This window comes from Lissotriton helveticus, chromosome 6, assembly GCF_964261635.1.
Source record: "Lissotriton helveticus chromosome 6, aLisHel1.1, whole genome shotgun sequence".
NCBI lineage: Eukaryota > Metazoa > Chordata > Amphibia > Caudata > Salamandridae > Lissotriton > Lissotriton helveticus.
The window spans coordinates 1359759355-1359785405 of NC_136067.1; the positions used below are offsets into that span (position 1 = coordinate 1359759355).

The 26051-nt window shown below is 42.4% G+C and overlaps 1 protein-coding gene across 1 annotated transcript in view; it reads right to left on the reverse strand.

Moving 5' to 3' along the window:
- PGBD5 (piggyBac transposable element derived 5) overlaps positions 1-26051 on the reverse strand; it is a 522626-nt gene that overhangs the window by 106890 nt on the left and 389685 nt on the right. Inside the window, exon 4 of the mRNA XM_078649089.1 lies at positions 16459-16639. Within this exon, the coding sequence (XP_078505215.1) occupies positions 16459-16639 (181 nt within the window). The remainder of the gene's footprint in view (positions 1-16458; positions 16640-26051) is intronic.

Below are 26051 nucleotides of genomic sequence, written 5' to 3' on the forward strand. Positions count from 1 at the left end.
CACACCTCAGCACGTTATCCCCAAAGCCCGTGCAAAAACACTCACTGCTTTGAGGCCAGGCAATTAGTACATCAGACTCTCCTGAGTGTGAGGTAAAACATTTAAGTCTAGATTTGCAAAGGGTTCGAGTCGGGTTTGTGGTTCTTTTTAACGCAGATCTGACGCAAAGTATCCTGCTGGGTTTTACAAACCAACACAAATCATGATTTGCCTGGGTTTGTATAAAAAAGTAACGCAAGGCAGCTCAATGCACTGCCTGGCATCACTTTGCATCAGGGAGGTGTTCCATGGGTAGTGCATGGGATTCCAGTGCATCTACCCAAGGATTTGTACGCAAATCCATACCATCAAAGAATTGTAGAACTGGATTCATGCCAAAATCCTGCACCTAGCTGAGGCTGGTGTAACAAAGAGGAATAACTGTCTCTCCTCAGCCATTTCGTTCCTGTTTGCATGTGTGCTGCATTGTATAGCCACATACATGAAGGAAAGTACCTTTCAGCGTAAAAACTGCTGAAAGGAACCTTCCTTCATGCATGTGTGCTGCACAATGCAGCACACATGCAAACAGTAGTTGTATCCTTGGCATCACCTAATAAAAGTGTTTCTTATGCCTTTTTTTAACTCTAACTAATCATGCACATTTATTGACAATTTGCAATTTTAGGGGTACAAGTCAAGTTGCTTGTAAATAATCCTTTTGTGGTTTGGTCCCATAGAGGAACCGTTGTTCATACTAGACAATGGAGTTCTTTGTGACGGCATGCATCTTTAGGCATCTAAAAGATGCTGCCTCCCTGTTTGCCATATAGATTTATATAGGACACAGAAGTCCCCGGTGTGAGCCTAGCCAGAGTGTGTTTAAAATCAAGAGACAAAAGGATACATCATATGGTAATGACATGCATATGGTAATGTGTAGCTTCTAAATGGAGCTTGTGCTAGTTACCCTGAAATACAAACTCCCTCTGGGAATTGAAAGACTATGGAAAGTTATGATTGGTTGCAAAACTTAAATTTTTTTTATTTGTTTATTAATTTTCAACAAAAGACAGAGAAATACATGATGACATCCTGTCGGCTTCACAATGTAACAATACACAATCATTGTAATAGAAAGCATAGTATACACAGAAAATCACAGAGTTTGAGGCAACTCCACTGGCTCCCTGTGGCTCAGCGATGCACTTTCAAGACGGGGTGCCTAATTTTCAAATCTCTACACTGTAAGAGCCCAAGGTTTATAGACAATCTAATCATCAAGTATGTCCCATCGCGGAATTTGCGTTCTGCCCACCTGGGTCTCTTACAGATACCATCGTTCAGCCGTAAACGTTCTGGAGGCTGCAGATTTGGCACTCTGGCTCCCCGTCTGTGGAACACCCTTCCCTTGGAAATTCGGTCCTGTCAGGACCTGCTTACATTCAGGAAAGCATTAAAAACATGGCTTTTCATTCAAGCATTTCAATAGATTTCCGTCTACTCCTTGCTCAAGTATTTTTCTTTTTCTGTCGGTTAGCGCCAAGAAACCAATCGGTGTTAGCGCGCTTTATAAACCATTTTGCTAACATAACATAACATAACATAACATAACATAAATCAGTTTGGCTACAGAACATGCCCACAGGTGACATGTGTAGGATATCATCTGTACACTTTTACATTCCAAAAACTACAATCCTGTCTACTCCCTCTTCATCGCATTGCTGGGAGACGGCCTCTAGGTCTGCAGTGTTTTCCCCCTGACTCTGCCTCCGCAGCAGACTGCTCCCACAGAGGTTCCCATATGTCTCGTGGACGAGACGCAGGTGGCACTCTTCCTCTCCCCCATTCACAAGCCACCCCACATTCAGCCAACAGCAGCCCCAGCGATATGTACCTCCTGAATGGTGCCTTGAGGTCTTTTGTATGCCCCAAACAGTGTGATGAGTGGGGTGTTAGGTATGCATGTCCCTGTCATCTGGCTAAGGGTCTCGATTACTGTGGTCCAGTATGACTGGATAGGGGCGCATTCCCATGGTAGGTGTAAGAAATCAGCTCCCTCCCTTCTGCATCTGTCACAGTTATCATTTTTCCTGAGCCCGAAGCGGCATAGTCGTGCCGGGGTATAATAGAGGCGGTGCAGGTATTTGAAATGAATTATTCGCAGTCTACTGCTTGCTGAGATTCTTCCTGTTTGCGGGCAGCAAAATTCCCATTGGTCGTTGGTGAAGGGGGATTCCAGGTCAGCCTCCCATCTTGATCTCGCGCCATGAGAGGCGTGAGCACTGTCTGCTTGGGAGGCTCGGTACAGCATGGATACTACGTGTATTGGGGGAGACCGCTGTAGTAGCGCGTGTAGCAGGGCCAATGTGGGGGGTTTGGTGGGAAAATCAGGGGTGGTGGACTTGACATCGTGCCGGAGCCGTATATACATAATTAGTTCCATGGTGGTGGGCTGGCAGTTTTTAAAGAAGTGTTCCATGATCTGAAAGTTCCTTTGTCAAATAGTGCACCCCAGGTGTGAATATCAAATTTGCGAAGCATTTGTCGGCACCTTCCCTCATTCGTAACTGGGATGTCTAGCCTGCCTGGTAGCGGTAGTAGCAGAGAATATAACGTGTCTATATTCATGCGCTTAGCTATTGCCCTCCAAGCTCTATTTGTGCATTCCACTGTGGTTGGGTCAGCATCTTTGGGGTTGGTAGGAGTGCTTATGTAAGCTGAGTACAGAGTCGGCACCATAGGCCAATGCTCTACCGCAAGATGTGGCATCTACGGTGGTGGATATATCCAAAAAGCCGCGAAGTGTGCCTGGGTGCACCAATAATATAACTCCATGTCAGGCACTTCGAACGCGCCTTGATCGAAGGGTAGGGTTAGAGCCTCCCACTTCAGCCGGGGCTGTTTGGCCCCCCTCGTCAGCTGAATGAGATGCATTTTGAGGGCTTTGAAGAAATATTTATTGGGCGCTTAAGGGATTTTAGTCAAATAATAGAGCAGCTTAGGGAGAATAATCATTTTTATCAGAGCTATCCGGCCTGCCATCGATAGAGGCATTGCTATCCACCTCATGATGGACTCTTAGTGTGTCCAGAGCTGTGTCATAGTTGGCCCTCATGAGGTGTTCCCTGTCTCTAGTGATTACTATTCCTAGGTATTTTGTCTCGCCCTTGCACCAAATGAAGGGATAGTCTGGGGTGTATCTCTTTACTTCATCTGTGAGGGGGAAGATTTGTGATTTGCTCCAATTAATATTGATCCCTGAGAACCTGCAGAACTGCAAAAATGCCTGTAATATGGGGTTCAGACTCTCCTCTGGATCTCGTAGATATAAGGTAAGGTCGCCGGCACACAAGGATATGAGGATTTGCCTTTCAGGGTATATGAGAGCATGTTCACGGCGGTTTTGCCGGAGCTTAGCTGTCAATGGCTCCATGGCTAGGGCGAATAAAAGTGGGGAGAGTGGGCATCCCTCCCTGGTCCTTCTCGTGATGTGAAACCTGGGTGAGGACATTCCATTGATGAGTATTTTGGCCTGTGGTTTAGTGTGCAATAGCTGGATCCACGCTAAGAAGGGGGGGGGGGGCATTCATGTCAGTACAAAAGCCAAATAATCCCATTTGAAGGATTCAAAGGCTTTGGAGGCATAGAAGGAGACAGCCACCGCGGCCTGGTCTGAGTCGATGTTTTGCATAAGGACAAAGAGAGTGTATTGAATGTGCCATGCTGCACTGCCGGGTATCAACCCCAATTGGTCCGGAAGTACCAGCGCTGTCATCAGAGGACTTATTCGGTTGGTGAGCAATTTTGCCAGGATTTTGGCGTCGCAGTTGATCAGTGAGAGTGGTCTATAGGAGTTGCACCTGTCTCCTGGTTTCCCTGGCTTCAGTAGAGATACAATAAGTGCTTCTTGCATTGTTTGCGGGAGCATGCCGGTTCCTGCGCCTCTTCGTACACGTGCCTTAAAATGGGGATGAGGGCCTTGCTATATGTTTTGTAGAATTCCGCAGGTAGGCCGTCCGGGCCGGGAGCCCGGCCAGATTGCAGCTGCATGATAGCGGAGAGTATTTCCTCGTCTTCAAAGTCTGCCAGAAGAAATTCCCTCTGGGTGCCTCCCAACCATCCCAGCGCTACGTCCTAAAAATATGGCTCGAAGTCGATCGGTTGCAACCAATGTGTTTTGTAAAGAGTGTCGTAAAAGTCATGGAATATGTCCAATATGTCTGGGGTGTCCCTGTGCACTCTGCCCGCTTGGTCAATAATTCCCAATATAGCGCCAGAAGAATGTGGTTTCCGGGTTAGCTCTGCCAGAGCCTTCCCTGGGCGCTCCCCTTTCCCATATTGTCTGGTACTGTGGTACTTCCCTCAAAATATGCCTTCTCGTTCAGCAGTTTCTTAGAAATCTGTCAGTTTATCTCTAATCTGTCCCTGTAAGGCAGAACTAGGAGTAGAACTCATTTGCTCATCTAGCTGTTTGAGGTCGGTTTCTAATGTACGAAGCGTGTTTCGGATATCTTTTAATATGCCTTTCCCTTTTGCGATGCAAATTCCCCTAATGGTATCTTTAAACGCATCCCAGACCGTAGAAATCTGAGGCACAGTGTCTATGTTGCGTGGGAAGAAGTCTATGATCTCTTGTTCTAATTCTGAGTGGAGTAGGGGATCGAGCAAAGCACACCCAGGTAACCTCCAAGATTGTTAAGGCAATGTTGAGCAGCGCGGAGTAAGGGATAGCAGCATGGGTGAGTGATCAGGGTAAGTTTGCGGGGGTGTTTCGCTGCCATAAACCATGATTTTAGTCCTCTGGTCAATACCCAGCCGTCTATGCGTGACCATGTGGAGTATGTTGAAGAGTGAAAAGTGCCTTCTCTGATAGTGGGGTGTAAGCTTCTCCATGCGTCAATCAGTCCATGTGTGGTAACTCTGAAAGCTGGCATTGGGCCCCTGTGTAGCGATATGGTGGTGGTCGTTGCCGTTTTCTTGTCGGGTCAAGAGTGACATTGAAGTCCCCTCCCCAGGCCATGTGAGTGGAGCCTGTATCTAAGATTTTACCCCAAAGGACATTAAAAAACTTGCGATCATTATGATTAGGTCCGTAGCAGAATCCAATGGTTATAGACTGAGATGCCATCTGTCTCCATGTAAGACAGTAATGCCCTTGGGGGTCAGCGAATGCCCCCATGGATACATATGGGACATTTTTTTAATTAGGATTACTGTCCCACGGGCATAGGTGGAATATGTTGACAAGTATCTATATGAAGCCCACCGGGCAGTGAAGGTGGTCGGGGCATTGGGGCCAATGTGAGTTTCCTGGAGCATGGCGCAGTGTATGTTGTGCCTATCCAGGTAGGCTAGGACATGTCGCCATTTCCTGGGGTTCCCAAGGCCCCTCACATTCCAAGTGAGGAAGTGTAGCTAGGCGGATGTGGTTGAGTCATTTATAGAGTAAGGAAATGTACTGCATATTGAATTAACTCAAAGAGTTCTGTGCGGGCAGAACGGGGGCCTATGATTGTGTCTGTGCATAAAGTGTTGTTGAACGTTTCCAACAATCCCTCCCTCCCTCCCACATCCCCGATTGGCTACCAATCTTGCCTCCCTCCCACATCAGCAGCCCAATCCTGCCATGATGTACGGGCCCTCCCTTCCACCCCGCTCGAAAGAAAAGAAAAAAAACAGCCCTTGCGAAGAAAGGGAAGGTAAATAGAAGATGAAGATAAATGTAAACTTTTAACATTCTGGGTATGACCCTTTGGGAATAAACGCTTGAGGGCACAACAGTCTCCCCTCGTGGGCACGAGGGTGCCCAGGCTCTAATTCAGTGCCTCTGATGTCCTGATTATATGTCCATATCATGTGCAAGCAACACAGCCATGAAGTCCAATGGCATCTATAGCAGGCGAAGTCTTCGACCAGCAGAGTTCGCCATGCCAGTGTTCAATTACCAGTTGAGTCTCATGAGGCTCTACAGTCCGCTCCGTTAAACATTTGACTGTGTCAGGGGTTGAGTTGAAAGAGTGTACTCTTGGGGAAATCATCTTAATCCTGGCAGTGTTACTCTATGCCAGATAGGACTGTACTAGAGTGGGTAGGGCTCACAGATGGCTCGTTCCGTGGGGATCTCCGGAGATTGGTTATCAGGAAATCTGCAAAACACTAAGATAACCTTTTGTCAACACTCATTCTCTTAGATAGCCGCGCCAGCGACAGAGGTGGGGGGGTCAGGGGTAGTTAGTACGCTGTTACGGAAAGGAGCAGGGAGGCCGCAATAAAAGACAAAGGTAGGCGGAATGCACTATTGAACTAATGTTAGAACTAAAGTGGGACTTCCTTAATAAACTGCTAATATAGAAAGTATAAATAGTGGCATTCAAAACATGCCTCATACAGATAGTTAGATCTGGTCTAAAGGGAACACCCCGTTGGAAAATGATAAGACCCCGATTGTTCCTAAAGGAGGGAGTATACACATAACAAATGGACATCAGAGTAAATATCTGATAGCATAGACACCACGTTGCGGCCAAAGAAAAATGTTAAGCCATATACAGGATAACCAGAAGGGGGGAAGAAGTGGATGTTATACGACGATAATGAGGTGAATCATTCCATACAAAATAAAGGGGGAATAAGTCCTCCTCCCACGATTTCCAGAAAGATTGTCATTGAAAATCTCACAATAGAAATCCCAAACATTTTTGAATATGGGTACAGGATATTATGATACAAAATATCTGGAACAAAACAGACAGAATAGCCTACAACAACCAGCCTCAAAATAGAAACTAGGGGTAACTATCCAAAGGCTGAGGAGTAACATAGAATATACAAACCTGTCTTACAGATTCAAGTGTGTAAGGCAAAAAGGACGGGAGGTCAACCCCTGCGTCTTCGTGTGCCGGTGACTATAACAGGAGAAGGTCATACACTGCAGCGGTTCATTCTAATTACAAACGGTGAGTGCTTGCACCCCAACACTAAGAATGCAACAAAATTCATCCTATCTGATGATTTAATAATCAGAACCCGATACTACTTCTTTTTAGAGGTACTAAGAAGCAGTATCTTCTATATATTCCGGTGGCTCCTCCAAACAGTGTGTAACGCCGGATGCATAACTTATAAAGGTACCAAAAAAACCTCTCTTTAAATTCCTTTTCGAGAGGACAGTAAAGGATGTTGTTAATGACAAAGATACTATGTTTCCCTTTCTAAAATATAGACACTTCCAGTTAAAGAAACTTTAGAAGCAAACAGATCCCCTGAGACTGAGGCAAAACAAACCATAATATACAATTGGTTCCAGAAGCAATGATTTTAACTTTGAGGTAGGTGACCCTTTGGGCTCCTCGTCAAACTGACACTGAGAAGGGGTATTTGGATATTAACATCTGTCTGTAACAACTAAGACAAAGGCAACATTCTCTAATACATTGTATTTTGTTAGACAAAAGATTAAAAAAAACTATTTGGGCAAAATGTGGTTCTGAGAGAAAGTATTTCTGTGTAATAAGTATATTTTTTTGACCAGACATAAGAACTGTGCGTGTTTGCAAACTAAAATAGATCAGAAGTAAAATGTAATTTCTAAAATATGTATACAGATGAATAATACCATGATTACCAATAGTGGGTAATTCTGTGTTTTTTTATAACCTAGAATCTCACCTGAAGAAGGTGCTACATAAAAGAAAAAACCGAAACGCCGCGTCGACTTACCTATGATTCTTGTTTTATGTATTATGTTTTAATTTTTATGAACTATGTATAAAATCATGATGTGTAATTACCTATGTTGTTTTAATATGTATTAAATGATTGATACTGTATGTGAAATAATAAAATCTGTATACTTTTTTACTAAAATTTCTGGGTATCAGCCTAGTTGATTTATTCTTGCCACGAGCAACAGTAAAGGTAAATCTGAGGGTATGTATTGTAATTTTGCACCAGCCACATAGTAGAGATTTGTTGCCTTTCACCTTTCGCCGTACCCTAACATCATTAGAAAAGCCCGTCCTGGGCTTTGGGTTTTTACTATACATACATGTATAGATGGAATCCCTCGTGCTTAGGGCTGTGGCCTATTAATTGGGACACCCCGTGGTTTCTTGCATTAATCTCCCCCTGGTCCTAGACAAACACAAAGAGGGGACCTCCTTACTTTTTCTTATTCTGGGAACGGGCATTAGGGCAAGATTGAAACGGATCTTGGGCCTAGGCAGCAAGAAGACTCACGCTTTGTTCGCCCTAAGTTGGCAGGGTATACCCAGACGGGGGTCCTTTGCTCATTTTACCACTGGATTCAAGCTAGCCTGGCTGATGAGAGATGTTACCCCAAAACCAGTTCCAGGATGCTTGTTTACGGTCCAGGGAAGACATGGCTTGGAAGTTTGGGCTGGACTGTTCCCATGAGGCACAGGGTCAAGACTGATTTGCATATGGCTGGGTTTGAACTGGGGCGGCAAAGTGAGCTAAAGAACCATGATCGATTCAACCCAGATCTGTGACTGGGGTGAATGTCTGAACAGGGTTTTCTTGGGTGGTGTTAGCTGAGGGGATGGTGAGTCATGAGGGGGCCTATCCACCTCTCAGGGAGGGGGGTGGACGCAGAGTAGGGTCTGGGGATTGAAAACCTTAAGGACTTTGACAGAATATCAAGCTTGAGAGATGGAATAATTTTGTGGCATGCTTGGGTGAGGTGGCTCTAGCAAGAATGGAAGTGAGATGTGAAACAGAGAAGGAAAGGGGTGTGTGTTAGCTCTTGACGATGAATTTGTGATACTGGGAGGGAACTTTAAGAGAGTGGTGTTGTTAGGTGATGTACTATGTATTAGAGAGGCTAGGGTAATTATTATTTACCATAAGTTAATGAAGCTGATTTTACTGCATAACTGGCCTTTTTCACAGCTTATTGTGGTCTGTGGGGGATGTGTAATCTTGCCCGATGAGGGAAGGGGGAGCCTAGGCCAGTTGTCTGGTCCCCTACTACCTCAACCCGCCCCCCCACCTCCACCAAGTGAGATTAGTTAGATAGTATAGATTAAGTGAGTGGTCAAGGGATATGGAGAGAGCATTCACCCTCAAAGAAGGGGAGAAAGTGCTTGTCTTCCCCAGACAGTTGTCACAAAACACAAAACTCCAATATATTCAACATAATATCCTCCACAGGGCATACCTTACCCCAGAAACACTTCACCAAACGTTTAGTTCCTCCTCTTCTTGTTCTAGATGTCAGTGAACAGGAGCTGACATGGTGCGTATGTTTTGGAGCTGCCCAGAGACTTCGACACTGTGGGTATAGGTCTTCGCTGTACTGGCAGAGGTGACAGGATGTTCAGGGGTGTGCACATTGGAAGGCTCTCTGCTGGGGCTGTTTCAGCACCCGAAGACTGCAAAACCCACAAATGGATTCATAGATTTAGCGTTGTAAGTTGCTCATAGACTCATAGCTATGTATCGGAAAGCTCCGTACTGCACAGTGGTGTAGGGCGACACTTAAGTGGGGGCAAGCAGAGGCTGTGGCACTTAGGTGGGAAGAGGCTCGTGGACCACACAAATACCCTATAGCTGCAGAATGGGAGATATTGTTAACTGACTTACAACCATACAGTGAGAACTCTATTAGATGATCAACACTAAGGTTCATGCTCACAGCCTTCTGCGCTCTCCTACAGGTCTCAAAAGCAGCGGCCTCTTAAATTCATTCCTTATTGCCTGTCTGTGCACACTGACTCCAGTTTTTATGTCCCTTTGCACTCATACTGATCCCTGCCTCTCTCTGTTTATGTATCAATTCCTTCTTATCACAAATATTGTTGCTCATGTGTGATATCACGAAGCTGCCTGCTGTTACTTACTTTGCACTATTAGGCTCTGGCGTGGACAGCGTGGATCCGAGGTGGAAAGGAATCACACTGGGATAGTAAAAACTACTACTACTACTAGTACTACTGATTGAACTTATGCCACCGCATGGCCAGCTATGTTCTAGTTTTCTGTTTCATGTTTCAGGTATGAACTAAGACTCCTATTGATACTTCTATAATGTAATGTCAATTCTTGTTCTGTGATGAGACCTACGTTATTGTGCAATGTATCATGACAATGATGCGTCACATATGCGTATGATCTTAACAACTGCTAGTATAAATTGGTATAAAAAAAAGAGGGGTCAAGGGCCAGTCAATTTGGCTGATACTTGATCCAGACTGTTAGGAGTAGGTGACTGGAGAGGATTCCTCAGAAAATTCAAAATTGATCCACTCACTTGCTCCTGTCCAATCAAAAGTTGTTGGGGTAGGTAGGGTAGGAAGTTACTTTGCCCCTTTTCTTGTATGCTGGGGCCTTGGTGTTGGATATTGGGGTAGTTGACAAAATAAGCAAGGAGCAGTTTGATCTATCAAGTGTCACACCCCAAGGGCTACAGCTTGTCAATCAGGTATGACTATGAATAGACCCTTGCTAAGTGTGTAACAGTTATTTCTAAATTGCACTACTTTTCCCTCTTGTTAATTGGTAGTCTGATTTCTGTATCTCTTCTAGGCCCTTGCATTTTGGCCCCCATTTCAAACATTTATAGGTGAGATGTCCCTTTTACATTTTTTACTTGGAGCATAGGTAGCACCATGAGGCCTATATTATTTGCAGCTTTCGCTGCTAAGAGGTGGATCGGCCTTTCTGTGAATTACTGCTATAGTTTCAACCTGCGACTGGCAAACAATTACTACTTGCAGGGTTTGGGAATTTTGTGTTTGAAAGCTTTCTCAACCCTAATGGTTGTGATAGCCTGTTTAAGTCTGGCAACCCCCGATTCTCTAAGAAATTGCATTAAAATCCTTTCTTAGTTTCTTTAACATCTGCTTTGAGATTTTGAACTAGCTTTCTCTATTTTTCTCAATTACAATTGTCCAATAAACAGCTGAATTTGCTATTCTTTGTGAGCTTTAAATTAATTGCTCAAAGAAAAAGTATTTTTATTAAATTACACATCACCCACGATCCTTTCTAATGTTCCCTTCTTTATTAAACTGATTTGGGGCCCTGGTATCATGAGACAATAATTGTATTCATTATTTTGCAGATTCAGATGGAAATCTCAAGCTCCTGGCTGAGACATGGACCTGCTGGTTTGACCTTTCCATCTCCTATGATATTCTCAGTTGTGTTTTAAGCTACCTTTATTCATTATTTATGGCATACAAACTTAACAGGCCTTCAACAATTTCCCAAATTGAACAACGGTGAAGTGGAAGACTATCCTAGATATACTACTCCAGATGCAGAGAAACTTAATATATTTGTAAACTCTGGAAATTTAAGAAAGTTCTGAGAAGCTAATTTGAATGTCTAAATATAATACTGGGGAGAAAACTGCAATTCGGCTGCTAAAATATTCTTTTTGAGGTCATCAATAGATCTACTGAGGCGCTAATTATTTAGGCAAACTGACAATGGCCCTGAAATTGAGGAAAAAGAGTTCCCATTATACTTTAACTAGCTGAATGAGAAATTGGAGTATTCTCTTTTAGGAGAGGTTGGTTGCCCTTTCTGATTGAGCAGTACAGTCCAAGTAAGGTGGATAAATCACAGCATACTATTGCATGCAAGAACAATGCAAACTGGAAAAAGTGAGGGAACTGGAATCCAAGCTCCTGGAGCTGGACGAAAGGTGGATTGTGGGGACAACTCTCTAACTTGTGTGACAGAGATCCTTAAACAAAGCTATAAGAACGAGACGCAAGATGGAGCAAGTCTGCAACACTTGGCCCTGCAGTGTAAATTATACAATGCAGGATATTAAGCTGGCCACCTCCTAGCATGGGCTAACAAGACAAAAGGAGGATACCGGATGGGTACACGAGTTAACAGATAATATGGGAGTAACTAAGGAAAGAGATAAGGAGATAGCATACACATGCTTCTGGGAGGTGTAAAATGTAACTGGGTACAAGGACATTGAGCACATTCTCATCAGTCTTGACCTATCAACTCGGGGCAATGAAGAGAGAGACAAGCTGACATGTGATATTAACTTATACGAGATGGAGGACGCTATTAAGCATATGAAGGGTGAGGAAAACCCTGGGACCCAATTAGATACCAGTGGAGCTATATAAAAAAAACTCTCAGTTTAGCCGAGTCCCCACTTACAACAAGAATACAAAAAAGCATGAGACAAAGGAACTTTGTCCCCTGACCTCAGGCATAAGGTATTACAGATATCCACAAAGAGGGGAAAACTAAAGATAAATATGCCTCTAACTGACCAGTTTCATTATTAAATGTAGAAACAAAGACATTGTTGACAATCTTGGCAATCAGGCTGTTAAGGACTCACATCTACCTCATAACCAGGGGCAAGTCGAGATTCATGCTGAGGTGGTCTGCCAGACTTAATCTCAGACACTGCCTAACTTGTTTGAGGTGATATAGTAAAAGAGAGAGCCCCTGGAGATAATCTTGCTGAATGCCAAAAAGGCATTTGATTCTATCCTGTTTCAGGTATTGCAGAGGCGTGGATTTGACAAGAACTTCCACAAATCGGTGGCTCTCTTTTATCAAGACCCGATGAAAGTAGTCAAGAGAAATAGGGTGACATCTCACCACTGCCCCTTGAATCAGGGGCATGAGACAAGAATGCCCGCTCTCTCTGCTTCTATTTGCACTATACGGCGATCAAGAACTTCTGCACTGAAACTAGACCCCAAGAGGAAAATATTTTATTATAAGTCAATGATATCCTACTAAATGTTGCCCAACTTCAGGTAACCCTACCAAAGATTTTCCACGTGTTTGGGTACTAAGGCAAACATTCAGATAATATAAAGTCCATCATACATAAAACCAGACGCTGGAGTTTTGTAGGAAACCTCCCGCAGGAATAAAAGTCTCTGAAGATACATTTAAATACCTTGAGATAAATTTACCAGACTCCCTTCGTAGACTCATCACGAGGATTTACAATAATATGCAGAATTCCGCCCCCTTGTTGACGCCCAGGGCCTTTCAAGCGTGGAATGCTGAACTGCAAACTCCGTTAACGGAGAAACGGTGGGCCTTTTGTTGTGATCAACTCACAGCTCTGTCCCCCAATTACAAGCTACACTTGATGCATTTTAAATATCTCCACAGATTTTATAGGACCCCCTCTCAGCTACACCGCATGGTAAATCTTTACCACAATACATGAGATCATTGGTACCGCGGGCGAACCGGAACCATTGCTGGGACTATTGGGTTATGTCAGAGACACACCAGTCGGGACTCAAAAACTCGAAAACGACATGCTATGTTATTGCTTTTTGCTAAGCGGAGGGTAGCTATGCACTGGGGGAGGAGGGGTACCCCTTCCATGAAAGAGTGGATCCAGGATGTAACATTTAGCCACACACAACTAACCACTTTTTGGGAGCTGATCCCATCGGCATCCATTTGGGGACCATTTTTAGAGTGGGCGCGCACACGCCAACAGGATGTGGCAGGCCCTTCATTGGAGCCAGAAGGTTCGTAAACATGCCTTTGTAAGCCTTAGGGTGGGGAATACGCTGATTTAGATGTTGTACCGCTAAAACAATACATATTAGTATTGGTACCCATAAATGGGTCCTGCCTTTGTGGAAAAACACCAGGTGCAATGACTCTTAATCTGTAAAGCTAATGCCTCCTGTTACATGTATGTTCAATGTATAATATGAGGTGGAGAAGTGTGGCTCAATGGTTAGAGCGGCAGACCCTGATGCAGAGGTCTAGCCCGGGACCAGGGTTCAATTCCCCGCCTCGGCGGGTCTTGGGCTCAAAATTCAACGGACCTGATAATTCTCGCCTCGGTGCCTATTCCAATCATGGAGTCCCACTCTGCAACTCTGGGCAATAGCTTGCTTAATCTCCACAACGGCCCCCACAACGTTAAGGATGCCTGGCCTCCACCTTGGGGGTGCCCAGGAGTGGACACCTCACAGGGAAAGCCAGGATGGGTTCGACAGCGGTATTCGTACAAGCGCCTTGAGACCCTTGCGGGTGAGTAGTGCGCTATACAAGTATCAATTTACAATTTACAATATTTGTGGTTTTTTCGTTCGGGAGATTTGTGGACTCTGCCTTAAACACTATACCTTGCTGTATTACACAAATAGCTGGAATGTGTTAAGACTGGAAGTAACTGTTGGTGTTGTCTGTTTTATGTTCGAAATGCCAATAAAGACAATTAAAAAAATATATATACCTTTAGATAAATTTAACAGCAAGGACAGAATTATTTCTAGAAAAAGAACATAGAGCAGATAGTTGGAGATGTACGTAGATGGAGATCTCTTGCGCTTACAATACTAGGGCGAGCAGCAATTTTAAAAATGGTCTCCCTGGTAAAGTTATTTTATGTAATGCAAAATAATCCCTTCCTGATACTGGAGATGATCTTCCTTGGACACAACAGCAATGCGTGGCCTTTGCTATGGGATGGAGGCAGCCTGAGAATAGTGTTAAAAGCCCTCACCAAGTCTGTGTGTGTATATGTAATGGAGGGACTGCCCTGCCAGATATAATAGCTTACTACTGGACAACCCAGATCTCTCAAATACATGACTGGATTTATGAAGGGAGCGGTGACTCTTCAGTTAAGCTAGAAAGACAATAATGGAAGTACCCGGGGATATAGCTCAGTGGCAGAGCATTTGACTGCAATAATGGAAGTACCCACTTACATGCTCAACATATACAGTGGCAAGGGGAGGACAAACCGGCCACCAGCCACGCAGTTGACACTGGTGGTCTGGGAGCAAGCGACACAGTGTTTGGAATGGAAAGACAAGGTTACATAAGCAACATCACTGTTGAATGAAAATATGCTGGAGGAAGTTCCTATCCTAAAAGGATTCAAAGCATGAGATAACACTGGAACACTAAGGGGCATATTATCAAGGACCGGTGTTAAAATTATCGCCGTTTTATCGGCAGGAAACTGCCGATAAAACTGCGATAATGGGCTTGATAATACGCCCTTGTTAATTCCCATAGAAGTCCATATTTGAATGTTTACATGGGCTTCTATGGGAATTAACAAGGGCGTATTATCAAGCCCATTATCGCAGTTTTATCGGCAGTTTCCTGCCGCTAAAACGGCGATAATTTTAACACCGGTCCTTGATAATATGCCCCCAAATTAGGCGACCTCTAGAGGGAAGCAATATAAAACCATGCTCATTCCCTGAGAAATGACTAGAACTTGAGCAATGTTTAGATATATAGCTACACTATGGATGCATGCTTTGTAGGCTGAGGGACTGGACTGGTGTGAGATCCATGAATATGCCCGATGGAAAAATAGAGTACTTCTCTCTGTGAAGTATGTAGAGGGGCTATTCCCTCTTCCCACAGAAACCTAAGAAATAATAAGCCAGGTGGGCTGTAGAAATTGAGGGCCTGGTTGGAGGCAGACCTAAGAAGAATGGAAAATACGGATTAAGAGGCCATGTTGATGTGTCCTAGAGAAGTGGCAATAAAGGCGAGACCGGGCTTGGTTCAGCCTTAAATCGTTCACAGAGCCTTCTACAGTAGAAGTCAGCTCAATAATACGGGGCGAGCCCTTTCATTCAATTACCTGAAATAAGAAAGGGAGGAAGCTACCTTCATACATACGGTATAGAGCTAGAGGAGCGTACAGGAGTACTGACAGACTAAACAACTCAAATTGGGTCAATTATTAGAATGTGAAATCCCCGCCCCCGCACTTAAGTTTGTTGTAAGCGTGGGGATTCTGAACCATGTTGACTTACCAAGAAGCAAGCTCACATTTTGTGTGCTCGGGCTGATCGTAGCAAAAAGGGACCACACAAAAACAATGAGGCTCACAGACAACACCCTCTAAGCAGGAGTGGCAAAATTATATGTATTGGAGTATGGGGTTGCCTCTAAAAGTTTAAAAAACTTTGGGGGTGGTCGATGGGGATTTAGGGGATTGGAGAGGGTGCAGATGACCCAGATAGCTGTGGAAGAGGGAGAGCTAATACAGGGGATGATGAAGCAGAAGAGGACACAGATCCTTGTACAGTGTTGCTGCAGAGAGGACCAAGAAAATCCAAGAGGTTGGAGCAATGCTATATCCTATCATAATTGTTGGATGGTTCCAAGTCCACACTAGTCTAAAAACGGGAGAGCTAAATTATGTTTGTACTGGTTGCTCTGAGTTAGAAGTAATAAAGAACAATACTGTATTTGAACAAAATTCCGACAAGAACAAAAAAGTTTAAAAAAAATAATTGAGCTTTAACATATATTTCTTCAGAGGCTTGGACTGTTAAGGAACTTTGTAGTTTTCTAAGCTGTGGTAATTAAAGTTTTGCAATCAATGTCAAATCTTATGTATTTATTCAAGTATTTACAGCAATATTTAATCTAAATTGATACTGAATTGGTTACCAAACAAATATAAATAAAAAAAATTAGAACAAAAATATAAAGTTGAATTTCTCAAACCTTGCTTTTCAAACTCTTCGAAGAGGTTCAAGCTTGTGATGCTTGGACCAGTGAAGATGATGTAGTTTTTCCCTGAAGAATTCTGACAAAGGCTTTTGGCCACCATGCTGTGAAGTTGCGGTTTGTTCTTCAAGGTATCCAGGCCATCAGGACCACTTCCTTCCTTTAAATGGACATAAATCTGAAAAATGTCAGAAACAGAACAATCAGTTGTGTCATTACATGCGTTGTAATCAAAAAACAGTTTTCCCAAATGTTCTTATATATTTCACCCTCACTCCTAAACAACATCTCTCTGTTTCACGCACTCTTTATTGTCTCCATGAGCTCATCCTCTGTTTCCTAATAATCACATCTAGGATTAGTGCCCCAAGGCCTTCCTTCTAAGCTGGGGATGGAGGTAAGCAAGTTTTTTGATCCCCACCCCTGGGGAGACCATGGTAGATGGCTCAGCACCTTGGTAGGTGTTCCTGTTCTGCCGAGGATGGGGACGAGAGAACCTTGTGTTTGTAAGTGAATTTCTGGGCAATTTGTGTTGTAATAAGACGTGGTTGAGAATGTGTTCAATTTTGATGAAAGTCCTCTGACAAAGTTACCTAAATGCTTATTAGATAATGTATAGCAGGTGAAACCATCATTGAGTGTTGTTGTTTCATTGATTTATTGTTTCATTGTGTCTAATTGGGCCAATGAGGCTATCGGCAAATTCAAAATATGCGCTACACGCGTCGCGTGTGACGTCCCTTTGGCGCACTTGAAAAGAATTATTCCTCTTTTTTTCGTTAACAGGTAGTGTTTATTTTCAATTGTTCTTCTTCATTTGTTTTTCTTCAATACATTATTTCATTTTCATAATATATCAACTTTATTGCCCAATGCATTTCGGGCGGAGGCCCTTCATCAGGGGACTTATTCCTACAAATTAATCCAGAATTGTACAAGCATAAGTCTAACATAATCATACATGTCATAATGTTAATGTTAGTGCATACATCTCTCATGGGTATAGTGATGTGAATCACGGTGTCGGAGGAACGTCGTGGGGTGCAAGTGATCAAACAGTTTAAGTAACCATGTGGAAGGACATATCGAGAATGGTAAATGCAGTCTAGTTTTGCGGTGCGAGATTAACGTGGGTAATTAAATAACTAGTGCTCTTCGTAAATGTGCGCTCTACGGCTGGCGTCAAGTGAATTCGAAAGTCGTGTGGCGCATGCACGTGGATTGGTATCCACTAACCTGAAGCTTGCGGAGAACTGAAGCTTCGAAGATCGTTGTCTTCATTATTCTGAAATAGTATAACCGTTCGTTTAGCGATCTTATTCACAATAACGAGCGAATATTAAAAAATGATGCTTTTGGGTAGGAGAATGCCTTACCGGGTTACCGGCGGTTATTGGTGTCTCAATCTGGCGTCTGGGTACACGTTGTTTGGCGTCCGGAAACACGTAGTTTCCGTGTGAGTGTTCCGTAGTTCTTGAAAGAACTATGTGGCGCTCTGATAGGGTGTAACCGGTCACGTGGTGGCGTACTTCGTAAATCATCCTGTCATAGGTGCTGAGTTGTCATGGTAACCAAAGGGGGGAGTTGATGGAGCGAGGGTGAAAACAACATTTTTTGTATACCCCTCTCGAAGTCTCTTTCCCATAACAGTAATATGTACTAATCGTGTGGTTTTGAAGTTAACCAACGTAGAATAGTATGCACACACACAAATACACGTGGGATACTAATTTGCTTGTGTTGCGAATCTTAACCTACTAATTAAGTGAAATCGTTATACTAATGTGGTATGCAAATGTCATAATCTAGCAAAAATCTATGTGTGTATGCTTATTGTATGTCTTATTGTGGCAGCAATGATAGAGAATGGTAAGAAAACTACGCCTAATTGTCGCAAAACCGCTAGGTAATAACTAACCGGGTTACCACTCACTCTGACATAGCGAACAGTGCTGCTTTGTTCTTCCTGGGACGGAAGGAAAGTCCGTTTTACTTTCCATTTTGCTTCTCTGCTGACGCCTCCCCTCAACGAGGACTCGCTGGTGTGAGCGAGTCCTGCAACCGGCAGGGCTAGTCAAGCGCTCCCAGTTGGAGTCCCACGGATAGAGGCAAGGGGCAAACACCAGCAGCGAGCCGGGGGACTGCGAGGACCAGCATTCTCCAGGCAGCTCAGCTGGTACCTCTTCCCCCGGCGCTCACGCCCACGGACACGCCCACTGCCTACAAGTATATAACAAAATCACTTTACCCGCGACGCGGGACGCGCGCGGGCCGAAGAACGGGGCGAAGCCCGGGCAAAGGGCGGGCCGTCTGTGGCCGTCCGGAGACGACCGAGGACGGGACGGGGCAACCCCATTTCGTTTTCCGCACCGGACCCCATGAGCAACGGAAACAAGCAGCAAATATTCAAGGTGAGACGTGTAGAGTAACAACTGATTCGCCGAGGCGTAGACACAGGCATAGGACCTTGGAATGCCATTACATCTCTAGCAAAACTCAACTCACTCTCCCAACAGGTCCAAAATCGTCACCCAAGTTTAACTCAAAAATTATTTCTGGATTTAGAGTAATCTCGTAACCTTCAGTGGATCTACAGGCTACGTTAATGGCACTAAAAAATCTACGATCACGTACAATATATATGAAACGAATGGGTACCGAGGAAGCTGTTAAAAAATCCTCTGAAAAAGCATTAAAGCATGGCCAACTATCTTGTACTCCAGCAATTAATAAATACTTTTCCGCTTTACCTCCGAAAAATCACTTACCTACTAATACCTCTGAAGTAGGAAATATGTCTGAGCACATGGAAACTAATGACGGTAAACAGTCTTCATTTACCATTCACCAAAGCGAACACATCCAAAGTAATTTAGCTTCGGAGAGCAACCAAACTAAGATCTCACGAGTTGAGGATCCTCAAAAATTGGACCATGAGATGTCACATTTTATACCCCTAACTCCGATAAAACCACTGGATAGTCAAATCTGCCTAGAGGATTTCGCCTGTAATATCACGAAATCAGAAAACGATAACTTAGAATTACCATTAACCCAAAAACAGCCCCTTACCAGTTCCCCATAAAAATCATTTAATCATTACTCGGACCATGCGTCTTTCCCTGATCCCTTTTTGCCAAATTTTACTTCTGGAATCTCTACCACTCCCCTGTCAAAAGCTCTTTTTTCCCTGCAGGAAATCTTGGAATCGGTCCTTAATCATCTAAGACAAATCCTAGTAAATTCTGATGATAATCTCGACGTACAAATAGGTATACTTAAATTCCTAGTAGAGGAAAAAAGGAAAAAAGATCTAATTAATGTAACAACAAAACAACACGATACTAACAATACGCACCATCAGGAAGGCCCTCCAATAAATCAATCAATAATCACATTGTCCCCAACTAAACGAGAAACAAGCTCACAAACATCGAAAGTAGAATTATTAGAGACAAAAACAAAGGAATCAAGGAAAAATAAAAAATCTCCTACTACTTATTCACTTAAGAGATTATTCAGAGAAGATCTAAAAAACACAACCAAACAGTACCCCATTTTTTCAAAATCTAGAAAACCAACTAACTTACATCCAACTGGCCGTGATAAAGATGCTGAGATAACCACTGCCCATACTGATCCCGAATTAGACCAAAAGGAGAAGTCTCCAAGCACTAATGGACCCAAAGACACCGGGGGGAATAAAAGGAGAAGAAAGCCACTAAGAAGAATCCACAAAAAAAAGGGCATAAACTCAAATTCCAAAAACCAACTACTTCCATCAAACCCGATAAGGGCCAAAATGTCGAAACAATTCCTTCTACCCCGATACTGGCGGAATCTTCAGTTACCCATACTATACCGAATGCCAAATCTCTGAATCCAAAAGCTGAAGCTTATCTCCCGGCCCCATTATATATAAAAAAAACTGGGCCTAGAATCAATGCAGCAAAAGATATAAACGAAAGCAAATCCCAGTTCAGGGAAGGATTACCAACTAAGCATGTCATAATTGAAGAACTCTTCCCCACAGACAACCTGCCATTAAATCGAGGCAGAATAATCAATCTCCTTCAACGAATACCATCCCTACAATCCCTCACAAGTAACGAAATAAATTTGGTGCTCTTTCCGAACAAAGAAAATAATAAATTAGCATTGGCCTCATTCTGGTCACCAGTACTCCCAGGAATAATCATCAGAGAGAAGGAAATCCTACACAAAAATGGCTATGATGTGATTCTAAGATCTGAACCTAGGAAAAACATATACAACAATGGATTAACCGGACTACTTAATACTGTTACTCAAAGTAAAAGCCATTTCTCTAATAACTGGGAAGACTTTGCACCTAACTTTATGGGAAATGACACTCTAAAAATTCAAGTAACTCAAGGTGAAAGGATAGTACGGACCCATGAGTCAGAAGGAAGTGACGCTGATAAAACAATAAAATCTTGGGCATGGATATCGGAGACATTAAACTGTAAAAAAACTGTTAACTTTCAACAACATTTGGTTTAGCAAAGGTCTGAAGATCACTATATGGAATATGGCCGGGAAAACTGCTAAAAAAATTATAGAGGCTACAAAAAACTATCCAGACATCCTGGCCCTACAGGAAACGTGGTCAACCACAACCTTCTTTCAAAAAGGATACTATGTTTATGACATTCCTGCAAAAAAATCCAACCGGGGCCATGCTAAGGGTGGTTTGGCAATTCTACTAAGTGAGGAATATTCATGGTCCCAAGAAAACATCGATACAAACTCTGACAACCTGCAGTGCATCAAGGTGGCATTGAAATCTCAATTTACAGCTGTCCATAAGACAATACTGCTCTTTAACATTTATGCCCCTCCCAGTAATAATTATGATGCCCTATTCGATCACACTTTGGAATCTATCATCCACATACTCGATGACCACTCCTATATGCCATACTTAATCATGGGCGATCTGAATGGGAAAATCTCAAACAGCGAAATCTGTAAATGGGCAAAACTGTTTAAAGAAGAATCTCTTGAAACGTCCCTTCCATAATTCCCTAAAGGTAATAAATCAGACAAGAGAGGCAGGTCATTACTAACATTCCTACCCAGTATAAACGGGATAATCCTCAATGGCAATATTGCAGGAGATATACCGGCCTCACCTACCAGACAGGGAAATGGAACCTCTTCCACTCTTGACTATTTAATCTGCGGGACGGATATAAAGGAGACATTTACTCACCTGAACATCTATTTCACAGAAGAGAGCGATCACGCTCTATTACATCTAACAACCCTCTGGACGGCTTTCACCACTCTCATAAACCAGCCTATATTTCATAAATCTACAATTGAAGTAAATACATCTCAGAGGCGGATCTACTGGACCTCAGCCAATTTGGATTATATAACTGTATTAGTTGCTCATACCCAATTGCTGACCAACATCTATTCAGACGATCTTATAACGAATTTTGAATATATAGTTTACAATCTTAAGAATGTGCTCGAAAATAAACTACAACAGGCTAATTACCTGAATAGAACAAACAATAATAATAAAAATAAAACATGGAATACGCCAACTGTAAAAAAGCTCAACAGACTAATTCGAGCCCAGTATCTGAATTTCTCTACAGCAATTAAGGTGGAAATCAATAAACTAAAAAATCAAATACATAGAGAGAAAATCAAACACAAAAAACAGTTGCAGGACTGTAACTGGGTCGATATCCAATTAGCAGCCAAACATCGTAATCAGCGTAAATACTGGTCTCTGATTGCAAAAATGACTGGATCGAAAAAGAAGCTTGTAGCCATCCCTGTCTCACCGGAGGATTGGGACATATACCTGCGTGACCTTTATAAGTCTAACTCAACTCTCTCTGAAAGGAAGGTTTTAGACAATAAAACGGAAAGAATTGACATCAAAGTCATTAAGACTTCGGCAATCTCTATCGCCACGAATATAAGAAAAGCAAGAAGCACGGGCGCTTCAGGCCCAGACCAGATTCCCATCAAGGTCTTCCAAACTGACCCCAAGAGTGGAGCCAGATGCTCTCTCCTCTGTTTAATTACATCTTCGACACTGGCGAAATACCGAAGTCTTGGCAGGGAAGTATTATTATCACTATTTACAAAAAAGGAAACAGAAACATAGCCGGAAATTATCGACAAATAGCGCTGATGGATGCTTCCGGGAAAATCTTCGCAGTGGAAGTATTGGATCGATTAAAAACCTGGGCATTTTCTCAGGGATTAATACCCATGTTTCAGGCAGGATTCCGACCCAATCATTCCGTTATCGACAACATAGCAATATTTCAGACCATCTTAGACAAATATACAGTAGGGAGATCACAACCTATATACGCTGCTTTTATTGATTACTCCACTGCTTTTGACCGAGTGGACAGACCTACCCTGTGGAACAAATTAAGGAGGATGGGAATCCCTGAACCATTACTTCAGGTGATTGTCAACCTTCATAGTAATACATGGTGCCGAGTACAAATGGGGAGCGAAAAGGGCCTGACTAAAATAATACGCACGTCCAATGGCCTCAAACAAGGGTGTCTCTTAGCACCGATTCTATTCTCTTTATATTTAAATGACTTACCTTTTTACCTGCAACAAGGTTCCAGTATGCCTCCGAAGATCGCCGCCCAACGCATACATGCTCTGTTATATGCGGACGACATAGTAATGTTTGATCTTACCCCCTTTGGATTACAACGTCTTCTGGATATTTTACATACTTATTCGAAAGACAACTTTTTAATTCCCAACCTAAATAAAACCAAAGTGGTTTCATTCTCCGTAAGGAAAAAAGGTGTTAAGTACTGCTGGAAGCTGGGCGGAGAGAAGATAGAAGAGGTTGAGGAATACACCTATCTAGGCAGGATTTTCTCATATAACATGAAAAACATTAAACAAATAAACCATCTAAAAAGGAAATGCGAATTACATGCTGGGGCCCTGTCGAGACTGTATTCGGCCACTGACAATAGGCATTTTTCTGCATTAATAAAAGTTTACAGAGCAAAGATTCCTCCTGTCCTGTCGTATGCCACTGAACATATTGCCATAAAACAGTGGTCTTATATGGATATAAAAGAAGGGCAAATACTTAAGAAGATATTGAAAGTCTCAACATCCACACCAGTGCAGGCGCTAAGACTTGAATTTTCGATTACTAGCGCTTACGCAACAGCTATAGCAAATATCATCCGGTGGGCTTATAACCTCCTCCACGCTAAAGAAGGCACACTACGATTCTTGTTAAAGATCGAGACCTTTGATAATGTTACTTATCATTCTATCTTCTCTAGAAATATGAAAGCGGCATTTCAATTAGCAAAAATCAGCTCTGAAATTTTGTTAACTTGGTCACCGTCACAACTCAAACTTTTTCTAAAATGTTTTACCCCCAAATTGAGCTTTGACCTTGACCACCTTCACTGTAACAATTTATCTCTGTACAAATCTTATACTGAGTCATTGGAGTACAAGAATGAACAGCCATATCTAGGCTTTTCCCTTACTCATGGTGTAAGGAGATCTATCACTATGTTGCGGCTGGGCATATTACCCGTGTTAACTTTTACTTCAATTTGGAGCCCTGGCAGATCTCCGCTATGTACTCTTTGTCAGGGGGGCAACCAGAACATCGAGCACCTCTTATTCATATGCCCAAATGCCAAAGTTGTAAACGCACGGTCAATTTACCTAGATCCTATCTATCGGACATGTAGGATTGTTACTGCAAAAGAATTGTTACTTGTATGCAAACGGCCTCCGAACGAATTCATTTGCTATAAAATATATAAATTTTTAAAACTTTTATTGAAATTGTATTGAACTGTATAGTACATTGTATACTTTTTACAATATTTGTGGTCCTCAGTTGAGTACCAAAACAAATAAAAATCTTTTTGACTTTTTTTGACTTTAGAATGGGGGAGGTAAACAGAAGGGCTATACTTCGAAATCTAATGTTTAATTGTGTTTGTTTCTATAATAGTTCCCATTATGGCCCATGAGGCCTGTTCCAAAATGGAAGTTTGCGAGACTCCGAAATTGTGGTGATCTACGCATGCGCAACTGTGCTCGAGAGAATTGCAAGCAGCCTGTGCCTGTACAGCGTGGGTCAAGGTTAGCGTGGCCTGGAGAGTAGACCAGTGCCAAAAATGTGTATGTCCGCATCATGAGCATGGGAAACGAGCCTGAAGTGACAATTTAAAGGACACAAGTGGAAAAATTTTTAAAGAACAATCAAGACCTTATTTTTTGATTATAACAAAGATTTGGCGGAAATATGGACAACGAGGAGATGAGGTTATGCTCATCCACCCCTTACAAGGACCAATGAGAGTGAACGAGGATCCTAAAAGTTTAAAATCTTAGATAGATAAGTTAGGGAAAAAGGGTATAAAAGAGGATGTTTGGAAGTAAGAAAAAAGCTTGCTTTTGATTTTATTTTCGCACCACGACATGCTGTCGGACTGACAAACTTTTCCTATGGTGCAAAGACTTTGACATTTTTCTTGACTTTAACTTTTGATGGGTGCAGAGTCCAGATGGGAGGTGAACATCAAGAAAGAATAGAGAGGTGTTTTTTGGGAACTATGCTATTCTAACTTTGATGTCCGTTTTCCGAAATCTTGGTAATATTAGTTCGAATTATTTTTCTGAATTATTCTGCTAATAAATGTAAACTGTTTGAACTTAACTTTCTTTCCAGGTTATTAAATGTTTTCATGATTATTGAAGTAAGCTAAATAAAATAAGGTCATGCTAGGAGAACTAGTCTCTAAATAAAAATTGAATAAATGGAGAGTTAAAATGGTCTTGTTGTCCATTAGTTAACTTTTACTAGCTGATCAATTGACCAAATGGTGGGGTGTTTTAATGTTTTCTTATGAATAAAACCATGGTAATATTGATAAACTGCAGATGTATATAGTGTATAACATTTTAGAATGAGATAAGACACTCCGCTAAAATCCAGCATCTCTTCCACCAGTTTTTACTGATCCTGGGAGCAGGGTGATTTGTGTGAATGAGTGACTCGCAGTGTTATGGGCCCCACTGACGAGTAGTGTGTGGTAGCTCCTAGGGAATATAGTGATGGTTTAGAGGTTTGGTTTGGAGCCGCGCTGGATCAGTTTCTTGTTTTGTTTGAATTTCAAGTACAATACCAACACCTTACCAGTTTTGTTAGCTTCACGTAGTTTGACACTCTTTTGTTTATTGATCCAAATTCCTGATTGAGCAGAGGAATTTATTATATTCATACTTCTTATTTGTGAGTGTATTTAATACAGAGCCTCTCCTAAGACTATTGTGTTGGGTTTCTAGATTTTTTTATTTCTTTTCCTAATTTCCTAATTTTAAAATATTGTTATTTGTGTTTTTGTTCATCTTGGCTCTGATATTTACTAGTTCTCCTTCAATGGTGAGTATTAACCCCCCCCCCCTAAGACATGGTGATAAGTCAGGGTTAGAATAGTATTTTAAATAGTTTGTGATCAATATTATTATCTCCTCTCAGTTTATGGAGGTACTCAGCCAATCAGCCAGATTTATAAAGCGCA